The sequence below is a fragment of the Rhincodon typus genome, chromosome 31, assembly GCF_021869965.1.
Source record: "Rhincodon typus isolate 14 chromosome 31, sRhiTyp1.1, whole genome shotgun sequence".
Taxonomy (NCBI): Eukaryota; Metazoa; Chordata; class Chondrichthyes; order Orectolobiformes; family Rhincodontidae; genus Rhincodon; species Rhincodon typus.
The window spans coordinates 3,447,201-3,466,170 of record NC_063362.1 but is presented as its reverse complement, the minus strand read 5'-3'; the positions used below and the strand labels follow the sequence as shown (position 1 = coordinate 3,466,170).

Genomic DNA, 18,970 nt, shown 5'->3' with positions numbered 1-18,970 from the left:
TTTGGGAGATTATGATTATATTCAACACAACCTAATCCTCCCAGCCTGTTAGGTGTAAAGTCAAATTAATTGGGATGGTTCTCCAACAGGCAGAAAACCATAATCAGAAGTGTTCATAATTTGAGAACCTTGTTAAAAAGGTCTCAAAACCGTTCATATGTTATCACCTTTGCTTCAATGGCTATTTGAGATATAGTATTCCATGCTACAATAAGCCTAAATCTCTTGTTGCCAACTCACCAATCAAAAGAAACTATTTTTCACACAATCTCCATATATAAAACCCAGGGAAGTTAATATATTTTAGTGGAGGCAGTATAGAATCTATAAGTGCAATCCCAATTGTGTTGATAGGAACATCAGAAGAGAAGTAGGCCATGCAGCCCATCAAAGCTATTTGGCTATTCAATATGGCTGACCACTACTTCAAAGGCTTTTTTCCTACGTTATCCTTTACATAGTGACAGATGCTCTACTATAATCATATATAAATAAATACTCAATGATTGAGCTTCCACAGTCTTCTGGTGTAGTGAATTCCAAAGATTCACCACCCTCTGAGTAAAAAGCGTTTCTCTGCATCTTGGTTCAAAATGGTTCCACCCTGATTTTGAAATGATTTCCCTTGGTTATAGAGTCCCCAGCAAAAGGAAACATCTTACCTGCATGTACCCTGCACATTCATTTGAATATTTTGTAGGTTTTAATGAGATGACACCTGATTCTCTGAAATCCTAGAGAATACAGGCTGCTTCCCCAAACTATTTTCATAGGACAGTCCTGTTATCCAGGCAACATGTCTGGTGAACATTCATTTCACTCTCTCTATGACAATAATATTTTTTCTAAAGTAAGAGGTTTAAAGCTGGGGGCAGCATGGTGGCTCAGTCATCAACACTGCTCCCTCACAGTACCAGGGGCCCGGGTTTGATTCTGCCCTCGGGTGACTGTCTGTGTGGAGTTTGCACATTCTCCCTGTGTCTGCGTGGGTTTCCTCCGGGTGCTCCGGTTTCCTCCCACAGTCCAAAGATGTGCAGTTTAGGTGGATTGGCTGTGCTAAATTGCACAGAGTGTCCAGGGATAAGCAGGCTGGGTGGATTGGCCATGGGAAATGCAGAGTTACAAGAATAGGGTAGGGCGGTGGGTCGGGGTGAGATTCTATTCAGAGGGTCAGTGTTGACTTGATGGGCCCCATGGCCTGCTTCCACACTGGAGAGATTCTAATGTCTCTAAAACTGCAGACAGTAGTCCAGGAGTGCTATAATCAAGGCTCAGTACAATTGCGGGAAGACTTCACTACTCCCATACTCAAGTGCTCTTGCAATGTAGACTAACATACCATTAGCCTTCTTAATTGCTTGCTGCACCTCACACTAACCTTCAGTGTCTTATTAACCACGAGTCCCAAGTCCCTCTGCATATCCACACTTTCTAATCTCCTAATACTGCACATATGTTCCTTCTAACAAAGTAGTTAACAACACATTTTTTTCAAATTATATTACATCGGCCATAGGCTCGCAAAGTCTATCCAATCCTCTTCTGGCTGCCTTGTATCTTTCTCATAGCTCACAATCCTATCTAGCTTTGTGCCATCTGCAAACTTGGAAATATTATATTTTGTCTCCAAATCTAAATCATTGATATATAGTGAATAGCTAGGGCCCCAAGCACTGATCCTTGTAGTACCCTACCAATCACAGCGTGCCAATGTGAGAACAACACATTTATTCCAACTCTCTTCCTAATCAGCCAATCCTTAATCCATGGTAGTCCATTACCTCCTATTATACGTGCTTTAGTCCTCCTGTGGGAGACTTTATCAAAAGCCCTCTGAACATGCAAGTATGCTGCATCTACAAAGTTCCTTTTATCTGCTAGTAACAGCCTCAAAAAAAAATTGAATAGGTTTGTTCAACACCATTTTCCATTCAAAAATCCATGCTGACGATACTCAATTTGATCATTATGATCCATTTGTCTATTTATCACATCCTTTTTAGTAGTTGAGTATTTTCCTGCCTATTGATAAGACCATAAGACATAGGAGCAGAAATTAGGCCATTTGGCCCATCAAGTCCGCTCCGCCATTCAATCACGGCTGATAAGTTTCTCAACCCATTCTCCAGCTTTCTCCCTGTAACCCTTGATAATCAAGAACCTATCTATCTCAATCTTAAATGTACTCAATGACCTGGCCTCCACAGCCTTCTATGGCAGTGAATTCCATCATCATTCTCTGGCTGAAGAAGTTTCTCCTTAGCTCCGTTCTAAAAGGTCTTCCCTTTACTCTAAGGCTGTGCCCTTGGATCCTAGTCTCTCCTACCAATGGAAGCATCTTCCCAACATCCACTCTGTCCAGGCCATTCAGTATTCTGTAAGTTTCAATTAGATCACCCCCCATCCTTCTAAACTCCTATGAGTACTGTCCCAGAGTCCTCAAACGTTCCTCATATGTTAAGCTTTCCATTCCTGGGACCATTCTCGTGAACCTCCTCTGAACCCGCTCCATGGCCATCCTTCCTGAGATATGGGCCCAAAACTGCACACAATGTGATGTGGGCTAACAGATCTGCAGTTCCCTGTTTGTTCTCTCCATCCCTTCTTCAATAATGGGTGACATCTGCTACCATCCAGCTCACAGGAACCATTGTAGAAATCTAGAATATGATCACCAATCCATCCACTATCCCCATGGCTACCTCTTTTGTCACTTTGGGATGCAGAATATCAGGTCGTGGGAATTTATCAACTTTCAGTCCCACTAAACTGACGCAACACACAACCTTCTTACTAATCCCAATTTCTTTCAATTCCTCATTCTCCATTGTTCCTTGATCAATAGGTTTTTAGCTAAACTTCCATCTGCAAGCATTGGCATGTTTTTGAAATGATTACTTTAAATAGAGGAGGAAAACTGGACTTACTTCACTGCTCTTAACTGGCGATCATTAATATTCCTTAGGGAAGGAAGTCTGCCACCTTTGCCTGGGTTGGCTTAAATGTGACATCAGATGCACATTATGTGCTCTCCAAAATGACCTAGAAAGCCAATCTTAAGGCTAATTAGGGCTGGGGTACAAATGCCCACATTCTTGGGGTGGCACGGTGGCTCAGTAGTTAGCACTGCTGTCTCACAGCACCAGAGACCCGGGTTCGATTCCAGCCTCGGGCGACTGGCTGTGTGGAGTTTGCACATTCTCCTCATGTCTGCGCAAGTTCCTCCAGGTGCTCCGGTTTCCTCCCACAGTCCAAAAACGTGCAGGTTAGGTGGATTGGCCATGCTAAATTGCCTGTAGTGTTCAGGGATGTGTAGGTTAGGTGGGTGATAGGGGGATGGGTCTGGATGGGATGCTCCGAGAGTTGGTGTGGACTTGTTGGGCCAAAGGGCCTGTTTCCACACTGTAGGGATTCTATGATTTCTATGATTCTTATCAGCGATGCCCCTATCCCATGAAAGATTAAAGCAAGAAAAAGATTAAAATGTTGCAGTTACCAACATAGGCTGGATACAATTTTTAACCTTCACCACAGGTTGTTTTTGCTGATGATACGTCATCACTTACAGTCGCCATTATTCTTTCAACTTCCATCCACTTTGCATGAACTTACCTCCAGATATACGGTCATCAAATAACCAGGCAAACCTATTCCTTGCATGGACAGCTCTTCTTCTTCCTAGACAAACAGTGCAAGTGAAATGACTTGTGACTTTCCACTCACCTGCAGATTAACGTTGCAATTATATTCGCAAAGGGCATGCACGACTTCTGTAAAGCCCTTGTTGACTGCAATGTGCAGAGCAGAACACGTTGAGGCGTTGAGTAGATTGACATTTGCACTTTTGCTGAGAAGCAGTTTCACCACTTCAGGCTGGTTTCTGTAGGAAACAAGCAAAAATTAGTGGCAGATATCAACCTGTTCATCCAGTTATTTCTGCACAAATTAACGGGAAGCAACCTTGAAGCAGCCCCTATGCCATCCAACTAAGCACATTACGATTTTTAAAGAATATTTGTAACTTTAGAGTTAGTAGAAACAAAAGGTTGTCTTACCAGCTGCTAACTGGCACTGCACATAGACTGGGAGTAGTGCAGTATGCACTTGTAAGCAAACATAAGCAGCATCCTGCTCTCCACAGTCAGGCAGCACTTGCAAGTAGGTACTGATTTCAACTGGAGCTAAAATATATCACTTTTAAATTAAATGGTATAGGCTCACTACAACTTGCTGGTGACTGTAGCTTAAAACGAAATGGGCTTAATCAGGTAGTCACTTGTATGAAGATAAAACATTTTATTTGCATCAAGAAAATCTGAACCTTTTGGAGGCAACCTTGTGAAAGCTGGGAATTTTATCAAAATCTCTCAACTCCTATGTCCTGGAGTTGAAAAATGAGTTTTTGAAACAAAGATTATATGATATCACTGTCTTGTTACTATGATTACAAACACAAAGTTAATAAGCAATTATTTAGGAGTTTGCTCCATATTAATTGTGCAATTTGCATACCTCTACTTTGTGTACTGTTCCTAAAAGGAATTGAAGGAAGAGATGTTGAGGGTGCTGCAGACATTAAAAGTCACAACAAGATCCAACACAACAGTCATGATTAATTTTAGCAAATATCACAGTTATGCATAGCTATTTCACAGTAGGTACATGTGCACATGTACATGTACTGGAGTGTACCAGCAGGTGGGAACACACTTCATCTGCTGGAACCTAACTTGCCTTACATCTCTGCATTGCTTTCTCCTCCAAAAATAAAGGAGGGTTGGAGTTTAGCCCACTGTCCCAACATGGCAGCTGTACCAAAAGAATACGTTCAACTATTATTAATGTGACAAGACAGAAGTGTATAAAGCAAAACATGGTTCAGGAGTAATTTTAGGACCTACTTTTGATTCTATTATACAGTTTCTTAAATCAATTTCAACACTATAGTTCTAACAACTTTGAATAATTAGACATACAAATAATTGGAAAATTATTAAGTTTCTAAATTGGGCTTAATTTTGATTTAACAAGCTACAAAGTTAGACATTCCCCTTTGATGTAAAAAATCCAATTGCGAAACTAAAACAGAGCAGCATGGAGGTAATTTGGCACAACAAATCACTATTCATTTCATGCTGAGTTATCAAGTTTAACCATTCGGAAAATCAAACCTGAATTAAAAACAGAAAGTGCTGCAGAAACTCAGCAGGTCTGGCAGCATCTATGGAGAGAGAAACAGAGTCAATGGTTTGAATCCAATGACTCTTTGCAACGTTAACTCCATTTTTCTCCACAGATGCTGCCAGAACTGTGGAGTTTCTCCAACAATCTGTAGTTTTACTTCCAAACTTCACCATCCACAATAATTTGCTTTAGACAGAAAATCTAGCCTTTGGTTTTGAAAATTACAGCGGGGATTAGAAGAGAGAGAACAAACATTATATCTTGCTACAAAGGAGTATTTTTTATAAAATAACTGCTTTTGTAGCATTCACCTTTCATGCAGGTATTAGTGGTAAAGTGCCCTCCTCAGCTCTCCAGCATCACAAATGGCAGACTTCAGCCAATTTGATTCACTCCATGTGAGATAAGGAAACAGGTGAAGGCACTGGATACTGCAAAGGGTAAGGGCCCTGAAAGCAGAAACCTTGTGCACCAGAACTAGATGCACCATGCCCAGCCAAGTTGTTCCATTCCAGTCACAACACTGGTATGTACCTGATAATGTGGAAGATTGCCCAGGTATGTCCTGTCACGAAAAGCAGGACAAATCCAACCTGGCCAATAGACTGACAGGGCAGTAACTCTTGATAATGAGCAAAGGGGTTCTTGATATTGCTAACGGTGGCACTTGCTCAGCAATAGCTTGCTTACTAAGGTGCAGTTTGGGTTCTCCAGGGTCACTCAGCTCCTGACCTCAATATGGTCTTGGAAAAAAAATGGTACAACTTTGAAAAAAGGGCTGAACTCTAGAACTGAGGTAAGAATGACTGCATTTGACCAGGTATGGCATCAAGGAGCCCTAGCAAAACTGGAGTCAATGGGAACTGTGAAGGAAATCTCTCCACTGGTTGCAGTCACATCTTGTACAACGGAAGACTATTGTGCCTGTTGGACAGCAGTTATCTAAAAGCTCCAGGACTTTGCTGCAGGAGTCCCTCAGGGTCGTGTCCTTGGCCTAACCATCTTCAGCTGCTTCATTAATGACCTTCCCTCCATCATAAAGTCAGAAGTGGGATTTTTTTGCTGATGATTGTACAAGGTTCAGCATAACTTGCAGCTCCTCAGATACTTAAGCAGTTCACGTCCAAATGCAGCAAGACCTGGCCAACAACTTAGCATGAGCTGATAAATGGCAAATAACATTTGTGCCACACGTGTCAGGTAATGGCTATTCCAAATAAGAAAAACTCTAACCATATTTCCTGTAAACTTAATGACGTTATCATGGCTATCACTCAGATTATGAACCCTTGTTCCAGAGCTCTCCAGCCAGGGGAAGCATCAACCCTGTCTCCATTCTGTACAGACCTGTCAGGGTTTCTACATTTCAATGAGATCCCTTGTAGATCTTCTAACCTCCAGCGAACATGGGACATATTGACCCAATCTCTCCTCATATAATAAGCTCTGCCATCCCAGGAAATCTGTCTAATGATCCTACACTGTACTCCGTATTCTGTTGGGTAAGGAGACCAAAACTGCAGACAACACTCCAGGTGTGGTCTCACCAATACCTGGTACAGCAGCAAGACATCATTGCTCCAATAAAAACCAAAAGAACTGTGGTTAAGTAAATCAGAAACAAAAGCAGAACTTGCTGGAAAAGCACAGCAAGTCTGGCAGCTTCTGTGAGGGAAAAGTCAGTTTCGGGTCCAGTGACCCTTCCTCAGAACTGATAGTAGCTCGGAAAATGTTGGTTTGTATGCAGAAGATAGGGTGGGGGAGGGGTTAAGGAGTAAACGATAGGTGGGGGTAGAGCCCAAAGAGAGAGAACAGCAGTTAGACAGACAAAGGAGTTGATAACGATCTGGCTAGGAGGGTGAACAGTTGTTAATGGGGACTGCTGGGGGCTAACAAAGGTGGTGTGTAATAGCAGGCTGTGTGATAACAAGGTCCGATGTGTGGGGTAGAGGCCTAGGACATGGGAAAGTTCAGGCCCTAGAATTATTGAACTTGCTAGAGTCCGGAGGGCTGCAGGGTCCCCAAGTGAAAAATGAGGTGTTGTTCTCCCAGCTTGCACTTCCAACATTGCTCCTGTATCTAAATCCTCTTGAAATAAAGGCCAACATACCATGTGACTTCCTACTGCACCTGCATGCTTGCTTCCTGACTGGAGTACAAGGACACCCAGGTCCCTTTGTACATTAATCTTTCCCCATCTTCACCATTTAAATAATAGTTTGCCATTCTGATTTTCCTATACACGTTGTACTACATCCATCACCCAACTGATCTACATTGTCCCGAAGCTTTTTTACTTACACCCCACCACACACAATTCTCTCCAGTTTTATTTTATCAGCAAACTTGGAAATATTATATTTAATTCCCTCACCCATATCACTGAGATATATTTTCAATAGTTGGGGCTCAGGTATTGATTCCTATGGTACCCCACACATCATTGCCTTTCCAAAAAAGATCCATTTATTCCTTCAGTTTCCTGTCTGCTAACTAATTCTCAATTCCTATCAGTATATTACCATCAATACCATCACTAACTTTTAATGTTGGACTTTATTGAAAGCTTTATAAAAATCCAAATATATCACAACCACTGGTTTCCCCATATCTATTCTAGTAGTTATACTCTCAAAAAACACCAGTAGGTTGTCAAACATGATTTCTCTTTAAAAATCCATGTTGATTTTGTTGAATCCTGTTGACATTTTCTGAGAGTTACGTCATTGTATCTTTTATATTAGACTTGAGCATTTTATCTACTACTGATACTAAGCTATCCTTGTTCACCGTTCAACCTAATATCATTCCTCTCCACCTGCCTGAATGAGCGTAGCTCCAACAACACTCAAGAAACTATACACTATCCAGGACAAAGCAGCAAGCTTAAACGGCACCCCACACATCACCTTCAAAGGGCCAAATGGTCTACTCCTACACCATTTTTCTATGTTTCAACATTTGACATTCAACATCCTACAACACTGACGCACAGTGGCAGAAGTTTGTAACTTTCGACTTGATGTACGGCAGCACCCCCCTGTAGCACTAAAGACAGCATCTTCCAAACCTGTGACCTCTCCCATCTAGGAAAAGGACAAAGACAGTAGATACACAGGAACACCATCACTGGCAAGTCGCCCTCCAAGCCTAGTACCATCCTGGCTTGCAACTATGTCAGCCATTACATTAGTGTCACTGGGGATCAAGATCCTCAACTATGTGGGCACACATACTCCAATGAACTGTGTGGTTCAAGAGCCAGCTCACCACCAGCTTTTGAATAGCAATTAGGTTTGGGCAATGAATGCTGGCTCAGTCAGGGATACCCACATCCTAGAAACAAACAAAAGATGTTTTCAAAAATTATAAGAACAATAATTCTGGAAGATGATAATGTGACCTTGGGAATTACTGATAGGTATTTTAAAATTGATTTTGCTGCTCATTTCAATGGCATTATGTTTGTTAAATCCTCAAGTTTCAAACGTATAATTAGAACATCTTCAAAACATAAAGTACTCTCAACGAGCAAGTGTTAGGCAACTATAGCATTATGCTTATTGTTTCATAGAAGTTCGAAAATGAGTTAGCAGCATGAGACATCAGGGCAAGGTAGCTAATGTCACATCACACGGTAATTAGAGTGTGGGAGTACAGAATGCTCACTGTCCACAGAGTGATATTTGGGTTACCTTCCTAGGTGGCACAGCTGAAGCGTTGGTAGGCTGGTCAATTCATCACAGTGAAAAACCTATTGGCAGCTTATATTTGGCATTTTTTCCTGAGTCAGGACTAATAAAGAAGGCATAGGGACTCCAAAATAATTTTAACAAAATGAGATCCCAGCTTGGTTACACATTCATTAAGACATTCATGAAGAGACCAGCTTTCATACCCAAACGATGCATAATGTAGCGCTGTGTCGCCATCCTCATCATGAATCTCGAGCTTAGCATTTGCCTGCAGAAGAATTTTCACCACCTCGAGGTGTCCCTGATGAGCAGCCACCTGCAGTGCTGTCTTGCCTTGATTCTTAATATCAACCTGCACGACAGAGAATATTTGAATGACTTGCTAGTGAATGTTTCATAAGCATCTTTTTCTGCAGCATCAGGGATAATTTTCACTCTCTTGAATAAAAGATACATAAATTATGATTAAAATTATGAGGGGCATAGATAGAGTGGGCATAGCAAGGAACTTTTCCTTTTGACAGAGGGATCAATGACCGGGGGCATAGATATAAAGGAATTGGCAGGAGGTTTAGAGGAGACGAAAGGAAATATCATTTCATGCAGAGGGTGTTGGGAATCTGGAACTCATTGCCCATAGGGATGGCTGAGGCACAAGCCCTCATAACATTTAAGTATTTAGATGGGCACTTGCGATGCCAAGGCATACAAGACTGTGCGGCAAATGCTGGAAAACGGTTTTAGAATAGTCGGTTGATTTTTTTTTTATCAGTGTAGACCCAAGGGCCTTTTTCTGTACTGTAGATCTCGATGACACTCTCAGCCAGGAGCCCCAAGATTAAAATCTGACTTTTCACATCAGTGACAGGTGGGTCACAAAATTCCTATGACTTTCAAGAAATGTAGGTGGGTGAGTTAGAAGATTGTTTATAAAAAAGAAGAGAAAGGAACGCCAATCAATTTTAGGCTCTTTCGGCATCATTGTTGTGTTTAAAGTGGTTTTAAACTTTAGTGTACCATGCTGCACAATCTAATATAGGAATCGGTTTACTGCATTGATACACCTAAATCTTCTATTTGCTATTGCATTCAACTGCAGTATTTGTTTAATTTCTTTTATTGTGCATGAGCATCTTCAGGGAATGTGAAAATACCAGCAACTAAATATCTGATATTCCTATTGTCTTTGATATGCTAGAGGCCTTCATTAAAATTATGGTCGACAAATTAAGCTACGATCTACAATGAATAAATTCTGCAATTTTTTTTTCCTTTATTCGTTCATGGGATGAGGGCATTGCTGGCTAGGCAGCATTTATTGCCCATCCCTAATTTTCCCAGAGGGCAGTTCAGAGCTAACCACATTGCAGTGGGTCTGGAGTCACACATAGGCCGAATGGCAGTTTCCTTCCCTAAAGGACTTTAGTGAACCAGATGGGTTTTTTCCGACAATCAACATTGGATTCACAGACGTCATTAGATTCTTAATTCCAGATATTTTACTGAATTCAAATTCCACCAAATGCCATAGTGGGATTCGAACCTGGGTCTCCAGAATGTTATCTGGGTCTCTGGATTAACAATCCAGCAATAATACCACTAGGCCATTTCCTCCCCTAAAGGATCTAACAACACTACCACCAGTCCCATTCTGTGCAGCCACTCAAGATCAAAACTATGCCACATTTAAGTAGGATGTGCATTGCAATGTATCAAATCAGACAGTTCATCTGTTAATGTCAAATTACTTTAGTAAACAAGTGATCAGATAGCAATATCAATTAGTTAAGGTTAATTGGTAAACAGGTGCTAATGTGGACTGATTCGGGCTCTTGTGGTGCAGTGGCAGTGTCCCTACCTCTAAGCCAGGTAGTCAAGGTTCAAGTACTGATCCCTGTGGTATCTCACTTGTCACTGCCTTGAACTCCGAAAAGACCCATTTACTCTCACTTTCTTTTTTCTGTCTGCTCACCAATTCCCAATCTGTGCCACAATATTAACACCAATCCCATGTGTTTTGATTTTTAATAATAGCCTCTCGTGCGGCACTCTGCCAATGGCTTTCTGAAAATGCAAATATGTCACGTCCACTGGTGTCTTGCTACCACACCCTTTATAACTGACTCGATTATTTTCCATATTTATGATGTTAAGCTAAACTCTCTGTAATTCCCAGTTTTCTCCCTCCCTCCATTTTAAACAGTGTGGGTCCAGTTGCCAACCTCTAATCTGCCAGGACTACAGAATCCAGAATCGACTATCAGTACATCCACTATTTCCCATGGCCAGTTCAGAAACAAGTTTTTCAGTTCAGTTCAGAAGATATCAGTGTTGGGTTTAGAAGCCAGTTTAGTTTTGTTTCCTAGAAATGTTTAGGGACCATTTACCTTGGCAGAAGGGTTTAATTTGTGAAACTTTCAAATCAGGAGAGTTTGGTTAGAATTATGCTGGATGTTAGAATCAAGAAAGTTAGCCTCTCAGATTTGTGGAAAAAAAAAATCACATCAGCACTTGTACTCATTTTATTACTCCATATATTTTGTAGTTTCCTTTAAGTCTACAATTCCAGATCAAAAACTTTGGGGAAAAAAAAACCTTTTGTCAGTCAGGAAACTTTGGGGTTAAACTGTTACTATACCAATGGCCCTGTAATGTCCTGTGAGTAATTTCTCACACAACTCTCCACAGACACACAAAAATATGGTTTACTACAAAATAAAGCTGTGCTATGAATTTAGAAGCATTTTCAAGTAGCAGGTTCACTTGCCTTTTCTGGATATTTCTGAACCAAATCTCGGACCTTTGCAGCGTTGCCATGAGCAGCTTCAATCACTATCCGTCCAGGATTGTTCTGATCTGTCGACTGTGACAGCAATTTTTCTAGGACAGAGATAACTGAACCTACAGTACATGAACAGAAAGATAATTCTTATTGCCTGTGGTTAAACTTACTTGAACCAAAGTAGTTGTACACAGTTCGCAACAATATTTGCCACAACTAATCGGTCAAGAATAAGACGCAAGATTTTAAAACTCGGCTTTTAAAAAAAAAAGTAAAACGCAGATACATTTTGTCTTCATGCCTTCCTATTTTTTCCTCCTCGCCACTGAGAAACGGCACAGGCAGAGATTGATGGGCATTTTCTAATATTTACTAACGTAGCTTTCAACCAAAGACTAGATGAGGATATTACAGTGAAGTCAAATGATTCCTCGTGGAATATCCGTGAGTTGCACGCTTCAAGTTGGGGTTAAGAAGGAAACTCTGATTATTTCACTTCTCTCTAAGGTTATTTCCAGTATCTAACATCACCTGCTGCAGAACAGACCTTGGAATCTCACCATCTTGGGCCCGTCAGGAGCATGCGTTTCTTTCAAGAAAATAAAAGCACAAATTTTGTTTCAAGGTGAAATTCTTCAGGGTTGGACAATAGAACACTTTTGCCAATTCTGTTAGCAGGCATCAGCATCAAAATGCCCATGAGAAACAGCATACTAACCCCAGGGATAATGGATTTCTACTACAAGATTAGGTTGCAGAAACTGGGATTGTTCTCCCTGGAGGTATACAAGATTGTCTACTTTACCTAAACCTATCAAAAAAAGGTTGATCCATTAACTGATGGCAAGGGACTAGGAGAAACAGATTTGAAGTTTTTCCTAAGTGTAATAATTACTTGGAAGTCACTGCCTTTGATGGTGGTTGAAGTGATGATGACCAATGATTTTAGAAGGTAATTGGGTAAGCATGTGAAGGAAATGAATTTATAGTGCTACAGAAATAGAATGTAGGCATGGGCCTGACTGGATTGTTTGATGGGCCAAACAGTCTCCTTCTGGGCAGTAAGAGAATGTGTAAATGCACTGGAACAAAAATTGTGGACTTCCAATCTTGCATTTCTTCTTCATTTTGTCCTTGGCTCCCACACAAATATTTGATAAACTCAGGCTTCAGTCTGATGCTGATAAATGTTTTATTTCACTTAATATGCAAATGAATGTTTTATGATTGAGATGCATTTAGGTTGGAGAGGACAAAAGCGTTGCGAGTAAGTCAAAATTATTTTTTGATTTACCATGCAGAAGACTGAAGGACTGAGGCTACTGAAAGCAGATACTAAGTCATGAAGCATGAGAAAATCATCATTGTTTTGGTCCTGGACTGACCCGTAGGAATTAAGGAATGATCTAAAAGCTGAGAGAGAAAGTTAAGAAATCAAACAAAGCTAATCAGAACTGGAGGGGAGAAGAATAGTCAGCTCAAGAACTTATCTTAACATCTCCCAATCACACCTTCCTCATTATGTGGAGGTGCCAGCGTTGGACTGGGTAGACCAGGTCAGAAGTCACACGACGCCAGGTTATAGTACAATATGTTTATTTGAAATCACAAACTTGCAGAGCACTACTCTTTCGATGCTCTTCATCATTAACATCCTTTTATTATAAAACAGCAACATCCTCCAAATCACTATAAACAATGCCAAGGGTCCAGACCCGAAATGTCAACTTTCCTGCACCTCTGATGCCACCTGGCCTGCTGTGTTCATCCAGCTCTACACCTTGTTATCCCATGTCAGATTTGCTGGTTTATTAAAAAAAGGCCTGATTTTAATGTGGATCGTTTCAACATATTTGCACAATAAGCAACCAGAAGAAAAAAGACCTCAGTGTTTTGTGGTTACATGGCTAACAATTATAATTAATTCATGATAATGAATGAGGAAGTGAATTAGGAAGACACTGAAAACGTGTTTCTAGCACCAGATTGAAACGTGGGTTTGTCAAATATTTGTGTGGGAGCCAAGGACAAAATGAAGAAGAAATGCGAGATTGGAATTCCATAACTTTTGTTCTAGTGCATTACAGATTCTCTTACTGCAGAGGTGGTTATTTGGCCTATTAAACAATCCAATCAGGCCTATTGCTGCATTCTATCTTTGTAGCACTGTAAATTTACTTCCCTCAAATGCCTACCCAATCTGAAATAAAGAAATAAACTGGCAAGGCTGGGACTTTTTCCACTGGAGCATAGGAGGTGGAGGGGTGACCTTATAGAAGTTTATAAAATCATGAGGAGCATATAAAATCATGAGGTGAATGACAAGGGTCTTTCCTAGGGTGCGGGAGTTCAAAACTAAGGGACACATTTTTAAGGTGAGATGAAGAAGTTTAAAAAGGACATGAGGGGCAACTTTTTTTAAAAACGGAGTGTGTGGTTCATATATGGAATGAACTGCTAGAGAAAGTGGTGGATGTGGCTCGTTACAAGGTTTAAAAGGCATTTAGATAAGTATAAGAATAGGAAAGGTTTGGAGGGATCTGGACCAAGTGCAGGCAGGTGGGACTAGTTTAGTTTGGGAACATGATTAATGTGGACTAGTTGGACTGAAGGGCCTGTTTCCATGCTGTATGACTCTATAGACAAATAATATGCCAAGTGGAAAATGATCAGGTTCAAATTAACTATCACCCTACTGTCTTCTCAATTTTACTCTCCAGTAAAATCAACGGACAATGAAATCAGGCAAGGTATAAATTGGTGGTTAAATTGATCCCATCAGTTTATCACTGGGTGATGTGGGTTTTCTTCTCCATGTTACCCTTTACAAACAATAAAACTCATTTACAGAATTACAGTTTTTTTTAAAACTGAAAATTAGAAATGGTATGTGGTTCTTTGTATTTTCCAATAGTTTCATAAGCCTAGTTTCAGACATTTACTGTTACTTTAAAAGCTACAAAGCATTTTTAATGCTAGAATGATTACATTCACTCATAAAAGGTACCAGCTAAAGCAATAACTTCAATCAAGAAACTACTCTTTTGAACCTCTTACTTGCTGAATCATTTGTGTTGTCTGTTGTCATGAGGTTGGCATCTACTTCTCCTGGTTGTGCTGCAGTTACACACGCAGGATTAAAGGTCCAGGTTTGGCCCCCAACTCCCACGCGTAAATCTCCATCGCCATATACTTTTAATACCTTCCCAACCTGTCCCAGTGCCTGCAGGATATACAACAGAAATAATACCTAGTGCAAGGATTCCAGATTATAATACTGTTCAAATCTGCATTATTTTACATGAGGTTAGCAAGACAGAAACTTCTTACTCAGCAACATCTGAAACTTTTCTTCAAAACTCAAATGATTAAAGTATAATTTGACCATGCCAGCTCAAAGCCGAGTTAATTAGTTCTACCAAAGTACCGACAGGTGCAGCAATGGCGTGCACACTACTAGGTCACGGGGAATAAATAAGTAACAACAAAAATAGGCTAAACAGATCACAACATGGTCACCTCTGATAGTCCAACTGGATGAGGACAGTACTAAGTTAAGCTGTAGCTCCACTCAGGGTTAGTAGTCTTCTAAAACTCACTTTCTTGGCTACCATGTGAAGACTGGGCACTTAGACTAAGAACTAGAGAGCGTCAGGTACCACAGAATCATTCTGGCAAGGACTCAACATCTCCTGATGATAAGTGATGGCAGTGGCGGCAACGGGGAGGGGCAGACAGGAGGTCATGACAGTGGCAAACAGCTTATCAGCATCAGCTATTCAAATGAGTGAAGTTGTACAAAAATGCCTGCACAGACATTTGGACTCAGTAAAGTTTGCAATGTCCTTATAATCAATGCTAAGTAGGTTACAGATCTAATGATGTAGATTATTCAGTTAGCACTATCAAGGAATTTCCAAAAGTCAGATCATATTTCCTACCAAATATTTCACAGAAATAAAAAGGCACTTACTGGAGTCATGCTGTCTGTCCATTCTCCATGACCGCTTTGAAGCCTCTTTACAGTTTCTAAATCATCCATCACGCGAACAATATCACCGACTGTGAATGTGTCAACCTAAGAATGAATCACAGCTGGACTGAATTCCCAAGAATAAGATGACATTTTATCTAGGGCTTCAATACGAGTTCACAGTGCAGGTTCATATCTCTGAAGTGAAACAGATACAATAACCTCCATTAAACTGTTTACAACTTAACCAGGCACAGACCAACATTTTGTACATTGCTGATTTGGAACAAGCTGCTTCAGGAATATTTAATTCCAGTTTAAGTAACTCCTGAGATTGTTCATGACAAAGTATATCTCTCTGTTTTGTGGTTGCATGGCTGACAATAATTAATCCATGGTAAGGAATTAGAAAGTGACAGTACACTGAAGGTGTGTTTCATTAAACTCATCGGGAGCAAACTGAACCTAATATGCCAGGTCACACCTCCAAAACAGAAACAGGGTATTGGACATAACTAGTGCAGATCAGTGTTTCTGCTCCACACAAACCTCCTCCCACCTTACTTTATTCCAGCTAACCAACATATCCTATGCCTGGCTTCCTTGTGTACTTACCTCATTTTAACTACCTTTAAAGCATTTATGCTATTCAACTCCACCATTCCATGTGATAGCAAGTTCCACATACTCAGCACTCTCTTGAATGTAGAATTTTCTTCTAAATTCCTCATTAGGTTTATAAGTGACTATCTTGCAGTAACAATCCTTCTCTTTGAATTCCCCAAAAGTGAAACATCTAAAAATTGATTCTATCGGAACTCTTCTTAATGTTAAAGTCTTCCACCCTGAGTCCTCTCAGTCTTCTTTCTTTGAGAGAAAGAAGAGCCCTAGCTTGTTCAGTGTTTTATGGAAGTTATAACTTCTTAATTCTGGGGATCACCCTTGCATTGTTTTTGCATCATCTTCACAACTGAGCCCAGAAAAGCACACGCAGAAAAGCAGAATTTCCCCCCCTCTATTATGAGACCATTCTAAAAGAGTCTTCAAAGCAAGTGGTAAAGAACCAATCGTCCAATTATGAATCTGTATTGTTTTACAAGTTTCTTCCAAGGTAGACAAATCAAGATTATGACATGAATCAAACAGAAATGAATGATTACAAGTCAAACTCGAGTCATTATATATCACAGCAGTTATTTTATATATCAAAAAGTGTTGCAATAATGCTGGGCAGATTTTGTAACAAAAGCAAAAGGCTTAGAGCACTGACTGTTACAATCTGTAAATTACACTAACTTCACACAAGGTCACACACAGTCACCACTAAATATGAAAATGAGAAAGTTGCTATCCGAGATGCCCTCCTGCACAAGTTGCATGCTGCACAAGTTGCATGCTGACAGTACGTCATTAAGACATTCAGTAAGGAAAGGCATGGCATGTCACAACATCACTGTACTATACAGCTAACCTCATCAGAAACAATTAATACTCATCCATCCCAGTGCAAGTACACTTGAACATCATGGTGAACATTCGTGCTTGTCACTGACTTTGAAAATTAACTCTATCAAGTGTGGAGTCTTATTCCTCTACATTTAAAAAAAAATTCTCTCTCAAGTGGAGGGTGCTGAACTTTGTCAATAGTTAATTGAGAGTGAAGTTTAGTATAAACAGCTTATAAAATACTCTCAAACAAGAACGAGGTTGGAGTGCTATTTATGTCGCTGACTGTGTAATCCTGTCCAGCAATTCTAAACTGCTTCAGAAGAATCCTGGCCACATTGTTAAAGCTGCTCATGAACAGTGTTACAAAAACTATGGTCTCTGCACCAACTTTTAAGTTGAGCCACAGAAATTATATTTTGAATCACATTAAATATTCAAATATACAAAAATGTTAATATAACATTACATCAGCTGCCCATACAGTGTTGGCCTAATTGGTGAAGAAAAACCCACTTCCTTTGTCAAAGTAACTTCAATTACCAGAAAATCACAACTGGATCTTAAGTCATGTGACTTGAATTTCCAGAGGCTGAAGATTAAGTGGAATTTAGAACACCATGACCTAGAAAGGAATATGGAAATTTGCTGCAATACCTTGTAGCAATTTATCATTCCAGTGAGCCAGGTATGTTGAAATCTCCACAGTTATGGAATAAAATTTAGCATAATGATTTGATTAGAAGCAATGACATATTATTGGCACAGGAGCTGCTATACCACCATTGTCTGCCAAGAATGGATAAACAGGTGGGGTCTCAATAAAGGAATTGTTCAACTATTGTCCTATAAGAGAGAACTGTTTCAGTCATTAAATGAGTAATCACCAGTTTGAAGAGTCAAAAGTACACAGCACTGTTACAAGAAGATAAGTGGTTCAATTCATTTTCATCTGTTAGGCATGGCTTCATGAGTAGGTAATTGCAATACATAAAAATGCTTATCAGTATTCGCACACACTGTCCAAACTGAGCAGAAATGAGGGAACGTTGCAAAGAGTTATATGAAGAACAGTCCTTCGCTTTAGTGACAGTTAAAGGGGCCATTAGGTAAAGACGCTCTTCTGTCAAGTCTGATGTCAATTTTGATCCCATTCACCCTAAATGCTATATCTAGTTGCCTCTTGAATACATTCAATGTTTTGGCATCAACTACTTCCTGTGGTAATGAATTCCACAGGCTCACCACTCTTCGGGTGAAGAAATGTCTCCTCATCTCCGTCCTAAATGGTCTACCCAGAATCCTCAGACTATGATCCCTGGTTCTGGACACACCCACCATCAGGAACATCCTCCCTGCATCTACCCTGTCCAGTCCCATTAGAATTTTATAAGTTTCTATGAGATGGCCCCTCATTTGTCTGAACTCAAGCGATAACAATCCTACCCTAGTCAATGTCTCCTCATACGTCAGACCCACCATCCCCGGAATCAGCCTGGTAAATCTTTGCTGCACTCCCTCAAGAGCAAGAGCATCAGCATCCTTCCTCAGAAAATGCGCACCAAAACTGCATGCAATATTCTAGGTGTGATCTCACCAAAGTCCTGTACAACTGCAACAACACATCCCTGCTCCTGCACTCGAAACCTCTCACAATGAAGGCCAACGTACAATTTGCCTCCTTTACCGCCTGCTGCTCACCTTCAGTGACTGGTGCACAAGGACACACAGGTTCCGCTGCACACTCCCCTCTCCCAATTTACAGCTATTCCGGTAATAATCTGCCCTGGAGATAGTAGGAACTGCAGATGCTGGAGAATCTGAGATAACAAGGTGTAGAGCTGGATGAACACAGCAGGCCAAGCAGCATCAGAGGAGCAGGAAAGCTGA

General features: G+C 40.5%; 1 protein-coding gene across 1 annotated transcript in view; it reads right to left on the bottom strand.

The window, feature by feature from the left end:
- Positions 1-18,970, bottom strand: part of mib2 (MIB E3 ubiquitin protein ligase 2) — a 78,905-nt gene that overhangs the window by 34,138 nt on the left and 25,797 nt on the right. Inside the window, exons 6-10 of the mRNA XM_048614859.1 lie at positions 15,635-15,739; positions 14,719-14,884; positions 11,647-11,780; positions 9,083-9,231; positions 3,724-3,880 (exon numbers count right to left, since the gene is read on the bottom strand). Coding sequence (XP_048470816.1) covers positions 3,724-3,880; positions 9,083-9,231; positions 11,647-11,780; positions 14,719-14,884; positions 15,635-15,739 — 711 coding nt within the window. The remainder of the gene's footprint in view (positions 1-3,723; positions 3,881-9,082; positions 9,232-11,646; positions 11,781-14,718; positions 14,885-15,634; positions 15,740-18,970) is intronic.